Here is a 7,203-nt window from a genome sequence, read left to right on the forward strand (position 1 = left end):
CAATTAATTAATAAGCAGCCATTTTTCCAAAAACCAGAGTTTTCTCTTGAATCAAGAGGGTCTTCCCATGAAGGATTTTTTTATAATCTCCTGAATTAAAAAACAGAAGCACATAATACATATTTTAACAATTTATTTTGCCAGCTGTATTAAATACTGACTGAAAAAATGTGTATTTCTCCTACATGAAACATAACAGACATTTAATAGGTTGCTGAATGAGGAAAATAGATGTAAATTAGATGTAAAACTATTATTAATTTATTATAATCAGAATTTAATTACATTCAACATTTATTTTTTTCTCTAATTCTTTAAGTTTTGTTTCATTCTTGTTGGTTCTGTTTGACTAAAACATGTTTGACCCTAGGGCTGCCACAAACAATTAGTTTAATAATCGATTAATCACCGATTATTTATTCGATTAGTCGACTAATCAGATCAAACGTTAATTGAATATAAAACATAGAGCTTATCACACCAGAATGCAGCTGCTATTATATAAGCATGGTTAGATTTTAGCTACATGCTAACTAAAAATAATAGCTGTTGAAGGTAAGTTCTGCTCTGCAGATATTACACAGGTTTCTCATCATATCTGTTTCTAAACACCTTGAAATTGGCCTGTCTCTTTAAGAACCACCTTCTGCTTCTGTCCCACCCATTTTAGCACGGGGCTGGGTGTGTGCTCTGGGATGAGGCAGCTCTGTTTGGAGACATAACCCAGAGGAGGAGCTGGTCCCAGAAGGTGGTTCTATCTACAGTAGACCCAACTGGTTGTTTCTGCTGCCCTGCCTGCTGCTTCAGGACACTGTCAGACTCTGACATGTTTTTATCAGAGGATAACATTATAACATGATATAAAACTAAAAAAAGTTGATTTTACATGATATTGTCCCTTTAAGCATTTAAACAGATTTATAAATAATTCATTTAAAATTATTGTCTTAAAAGGAAAAAAACATAACTTTAAACAATTATAAATTTAAACTGTACAAAAACCAGACGTGTATGAGAGGAAAAGAAAGAGTGTGAGGAGTAGACATATTCTTCAGGAGACAGGATCTGCTCGTCCAAAATGAAAATAAATCATCTCAGACGACGTAAACAATGCTTATGTCGACCCTCAGTGATTTATTGTGATTTGTACTCCACACTGACCTTTCTGTCACGGGTCGTTGTTTGTGCCGATAAGAAAAATGGTTCCCCAGGACCTTGGATGTAACAGGCTCTTACTGTGAAGAAAAGAGGTAAAAACAGCAACTAAAAGAGACGCTCTTAAACCATCAGATTATTTGTTGTTCACTAAGTGAGCTGACCTTTCTCTTTGACGTACGCAGGAGGACTTTGAGTCGTGGTGTTCATTAGATCAGTTGCAGGGGCCACGTTTTCCCACTGTCCATGTTGTACGAGCTCTTTAAGATCTGACAAACACAAATTAAATCTAAATTAGTTTATAGAAACCTTAAAGAGAAAAATCACCAGGTAAACGTTTTTATAGAACGGGTCATAATTTAACCAACAGAGGGATCATAGATAGTCTGACCTGTCTTAAACTCATGTAACCTGTGTTTGGGGATGTTTTTATAACCAAGAAGAGCCAGCTGCTCCTCGATCTCTTCTTCTGTAAACTCCAGCCTGTCCATAATGTTGTCCAGTTCAAACACAGAGGTGAAGACTGGCCTAAATATGAAGAAGTTAAAACAATTACAAAAACATTCACATTCCTCATACAATATCAATAAAGTATAAAATGTTGTACATGTTATTAATATCAATTAAAGACTTTCAGCTTTTTAAAACTTGTTTACACATTTATAAATACAGAATCTACTGTTAAAGTGTTAAAGGTCCAACATAAGAATAAGTTATTACATAAAATGATAACCTAAATTATTATTTACCAGGTAAATAACTGTATTTTATTTTAGTAGCAATGTAACATTACGTATTTTAACTAAGACCTCTGCATTTTAAAGCATAAAATAATGAAATACAGCACGGTTTAATGTTTGTTTTCATCTTTAGTAAGGACAGCTGCACATCTGAGGACTGACTGGGCAGTTAGCAACAAGCTAACAATATTAGCTTGTTGTTAATGTTAGCTTGTTGCTAACTGCAGCAGAGGTCAGAGTCCGCCCTCACGTCGGTCTCCTGTAAATAAACCGTGATAGAAAACATTACCGGAGAGGAAAACATGAACACAGCTGAGTTGTTCAAACAAACCGTATCAAGACAAACAACCGGTAACGAGGTTTGAAAACGACTCGCCTGATGACAACTTCCGCTCGCTTCTTCTTTACGTCACTCGCTCACGGCTGAGTTGATGCATCACTGCCCCCTGCTGGACCGTGTCCTGAACTCCAGTTTGATCAGGGCTGTTAAAAATAATACCATTGCAAACAAAGCAGAAATCTAATGTATTTATAAAATAATCAGTTAATCCATTAGTAGATTTGTTCTTTAAATGGCCAAGTATATTTGTATTGATTAGTGCTACTGTACATTAAATAAATTGTGTATTTATTTATTCATTCATTCAAAAACAAAAAAATCTATTTAAAAACAAAACATGTCATAAATGACTCGAAATCTATTATAAGACAGATGTGATCCTTCATTCAACTTTAAAAACTCAATATCCTAAACATTCAACCAAAGTACAGTTTAAATAAGTTATATTCATTCACTGACATCTTCTGATAAAAGCAGAAGCACATAATAAATCAGTCCAAACGTCCATGTGTCAGACTCAGAGATGATTGAGTCTGAAGTGACTGATCTTCAGCTCTTCTGTGTTTTTAGCTGCACATCTGCAGCGTTGCTCTGCTCTGTGACCAGCAGAGTGTCTGGCCAGAGGCGGAGCTTCTGGGGGCTTGGGAGGGCGGCACACCCTCAGCCCAAGCCCCGCCCCAGAGGGGTGGGAGCTCACCACGCCTCAGGCGAGGATGTGGGCCCTCTGTTTGTATCCAGAAGAGCCCGGTCTGCTTGGTTTTCTAACTTCATTCAGGGACCAAATAAAACACAAACATGTTGCAGGTCTAGCAAAACTGCTTCTTGTCAACCATCCTTGGATGTAAGGAGCGTCTGAACAGTTGTTTTTATTTTTATTTTTATTGTTTAAGCCTGAACGATGAAACTGAACCTCGTTTAACCTGAGACAAGAACAGCCTAAAAATGATTAAAACATCACAAAATATTGATTTTTAGCTATCTTTTTACAGGCTGGTTAGGGATGTTTTCACCGAGCCGTATTGTTACACATCCTTTCACATGTACGACTTTCAAATTTTGTGCAGCTAGCACCTTCCTTTCTCAAGTTATGACTAAAATTAATCTTAAAAAACATGTTGCTTCCTGCCCTACTCGATCAAGCAGCTACACCCCGCACCGGCGTCAATCCGACCAATCACGTCTCGGGCCATCTCCACCCACATCGAAACCTACAGCAGAGACCCCCTACTCAGACCTGGTGCCTGATCAGCAGCCCCTCTCCTCACCCGCGCTGGACACAAATGAAAGCAGCAGCAGCAGCAGGTCTCCTCCCACCACACATGACGCAGATCGTGGAGGATGAAAACCCTCCTCTGGAATGTTTCCTGACTGGTCAGGCCAATTTTGCTGAAAACATCCAGGACGTCAACATTAAAAGATATATTCTTAAGATTGGCCCCTGCAGACCGAAAGGTCCATTTCCCACTGATAACGACAATCTGTGTTTTTCAGAAAGTTATTACACCTCGACCATGAAACTTCCCCACAGCTGGATGTGCTATTCCCCAAATTAGACAGCTGTTATTGTGAGCCTTGCTGGCTTTTTGCCAACTGAAATGCCACATATTATGAGGGGTGGCTGTGGCGGAGTGGTCAGGGGAGTTGTCCTGGAACTGGAAGGTCACCAGTTCGATCCCCCGTCCAGCTGCCTCAGTTGTTGTGTCCTTGGTGTTACGACCCTGGCTATCAAAGCCACAACACAAATGAGGACACAACACGGGACGCCAGATTTAAAACCTTAAAAGGCATTTTATTGTTTAGATGTCTAGGAGTTTTTATGTGAAGGATCTCACCACTTGGTCCACACCAAAAGTCTGCGTGGGACAAGAACCCAGTCTGCCTCACACAGGTTTGTCAGCTGGACGTCACCCCGTCCACAGTCATGCACTCGGTGAACCTCGGAGTCCACATTGAAATGTCCTCACTCCACTGCTGTTTCCTGGTCTCTTCTGAAGCTCTCGCCACCTCAGCGTCAGCTTTCATCGCCAGTCAGCTCCAGCCTTTACGCCAATTCGTCGTCTTACGCCCCTGGTTCATTTGAAGACCGCCAGCTGGCTCCGCACCTCCGGCGTCCCGCTTAATGGCGTCTCCTGAACTCCGCGTAGCTGGTGCACATCTATCCCTGCACCAGAACTCCCGACTTGGCTCCACAAGCTTTTCCACCTGGCTGTCAGCTCCGTCTGGCCTGGCACGTCACACCTGGCTGCAACACTCCGAGCTTCTAGCTGATCGGCTGATTAGCACACCTGCAACACCAATAGCTCCATCCCGTGTGTGTGTGTGCTTCCTGCTCCCCTGGGCTTGCCTTCTGCTGTTGGCCTTGCTTGACTTCGACTGGTCCTCTTCTGCTCCTCCGCTGGCTGCTTATAACTGCTCTAGGCCACCAGGACTCCACCTCCAGCAGCATCTGAAACAAAGCAGAAGCAACAGGATGCACCTGCCTGCAATGATAGTCAATAGGGGCAGCAGGGGACATCACATTGGGCAAGACACTTAACCCCAAATGCCTCTGATGTGTGTCCCATCAGTGTATGAATGTGATTGGCACTGATTAGTCTCATAGATGATTGTATATGTTAGCTTTGTAGAGACCTAATAAAGTGCTGTGTGAATGGATAAATGAGGACACAGACTGTAGTGTGAAGCACTTTGAGTGTCCTGGTTGGGTAGAAAGGCGCCATATAAGTACAGTCCATTTACCATTTACCATATTACAACAATGCATGGGTAAATGGAATTAGAGACTGGAAACATCTTTCTGTCAAAGTTTGAGAAGCATGAATCCACACAAATACATCTTGGTGCATGCATAGTAGGAGCAGTGGAAACTGAATAGATGCTGAAATGTAGAGGAATGTGCATAACGCAGCCTTGTTTTGGAGAAAGGTCCTGGATCACATTGTAAACGTCACTCTTACTCTGGCTTCATGCAACCTGGTATTCAGGGGGCACAGGGAAGTTCTAGGTCAGGGAAATGCTGGCAACTTTTTGTCAGTAATTGAGTTATTAGCTCTCTACGACCCTGTTTTGAAAGAGCTAATCAACCGACCAGAAAGGTCAGTGAAATATCTAAGTCACCAGATTCAAGATGAGATCATTTACATCTGGTCTCAACGTCTGAAATCTGACATAATTAATGAAATAAACGAAGCCCCATTTTATTCCATTATCATGGACACAACGCAAAATGTGTCAAAGACAGACCAGCTGAGCCATATGTATCGTTACATAACTGTTGTTAAAAATGACAGGGGTATTGCAACAGTTACAGTATACAGATCAATGGTGTTTTTGGGTTTTGAAGCGCCTGTGGGCTCATCAGTGTCAGAGCCTGAAAACCAAATCCTGAGTTCTATAGAAAAAAATGGAATAGACCTGACAAAATGCAGTGGACAGGGTTATGATGGAGCTGCAAATATGAGTGGTGCGTATTCTGGCGTACAAGCAAGAATAACAGAGAGAGAGCCCTTTGTCCGTTATGTTCATTGCGCTGCACATAACCTCAACCTTGCTCTCAATGATTCTGTTAAAAATGTCCCTGGAGTGAATCAGTTCTACAACACTGTAGAGAACCTGTACAACCTTTTTGGTCACAGTATCAAACGATGGGCGCTCCTCGGTGAGTTAATGACATCAGAGAGCTGAACTGTCACATTAAAATGCCTCTGTCCCACTCATCTCGACATGATGCGCTTTTTTGCGTTAAGGCACAGATATGGAGACATTTTAAAAGCCCTCGTCAAAATATCCCTGAGCAGTGACAAAAAGGAGGAGCGCGGTGAAGCAAGTGCGCTCAAGAATGCGATAAGCAAATTTTCTTTCCTATTTTTAATCAGCATGCAAACCAAGATTCTCGAGTGTATAAGCGCCGCCTCACAGTCACTGCAAGCTAAGGATGCAGATGCTCTGAAAGCATCTATGCTTCTGCAAGACGCAATCAGTGTTTTGATAGAGTTTAGGGAATAATTGATGAGGCTAAGTCTGCCACTCTTGCTCTAGCTACAAAATGAGGAAGTCAAACGCAGTTTGAAGCAACCAGGGCCAGAAAAGTGAAGCATCACTTTGATGAACTTTCTGAAGACAGCTGCCTCAATCTAAAAAAAAAAAGATAAATATAAAATACGACGTAATCCTCGGTGGAAAATAGTCCAGGAAACGTGCGTTCCCGGGAGGTGTTCACCTGAGCTGAGTGAAGCTGACCCCCCACCCACAGAGAAAGAAAAAAAGGCAGTAATTATTGATAAGGTAACCATGCTGTGGCTTCACCTGATGCATTTTCTTTTAAAGAAAGAAAAAGTAGCTTACAAAGCTGTCGCATCGGTGCTACGTGATTAAAAGCAGAGCTGCGCGTCTAATCTCACACACGTCTTCCTATCTTTGTGAGGACCACACACAGCGCTCAGCCTCGCTCTGCACCGTCTTTTTTCCCCAAGTTTGGTGYCAGGTGGATATGGAGGGACGCAAAAAATAGCTCTGGACTTGATCTGGCCTTATTTAAATAAAAATGACTACATGCCGTGAAATTCTTAAAGGGGTGGGCCATCTCAATGGCGGGGGGACGCCCCGCTTGTATAATGGTAAGGGAAACACTGCCCTACAGTTTGCTTATTGTCGTGGAGTTGGAGTTGACGACGCCATCATACACCTGCTTCAACAAACCCACTGTCACCTGGACAAAGCAGGCAGCACTGTGAGGATCATGTTCTTTGATTTCTCCAGTGCTTTTAACACAATTCAGCCTGAGTTGCTTTGTCTGAAACTCCAGAAAACTCCGGTGGAGACCTCACCAATCGCCTGGATCAAAGACTACCTGACAAACAGACCACAGTTTGTGAGACTGAAGGACTGTGTGTCTCACCATGTGGTCAGCAGCACAGGAGCACCACAGGGAACTGTACTCTCACCATTCCTGTTCACACTGTACACTTC

At 42.2% G+C, this 7,203-nt stretch overlaps 1 protein-coding gene across 1 annotated transcript in view; it reads right to left on the bottom strand.

Annotated features, from left to right (window-relative positions):
* Positions 1–2,320, bottom strand: part of hyls1 (HYLS1 centriolar and ciliogenesis associated) — a gene marked incomplete in the record, with an annotated part of 28,602 nt that extends 26,282 nt beyond the window's left edge. The window contains 4 exon segments of the mRNA XM_014001790.1: positions 1,162–1,235; positions 1,320–1,424; positions 1,547–1,683; positions 2,227–2,320. Of these exon segments, the coding sequence (XP_013857244.1) occupies positions 1,162–1,235; positions 1,320–1,424; positions 1,547–1,646 (279 nt within the window).
* Positions 2,321–7,203: the final 4,883 nt, after the last annotated feature.

The sequence above is a fragment of the Austrofundulus limnaeus genome, unplaced genomic scaffold (genome assembly GCF_001266775.1).
Source record: "Austrofundulus limnaeus strain Quisiro unplaced genomic scaffold, Austrofundulus_limnaeus-1.0 Scaffold10, whole genome shotgun sequence".
Classification (NCBI taxonomy): domain Eukaryota; kingdom Metazoa; phylum Chordata; class Actinopteri; order Cyprinodontiformes; family Rivulidae; genus Austrofundulus; species Austrofundulus limnaeus.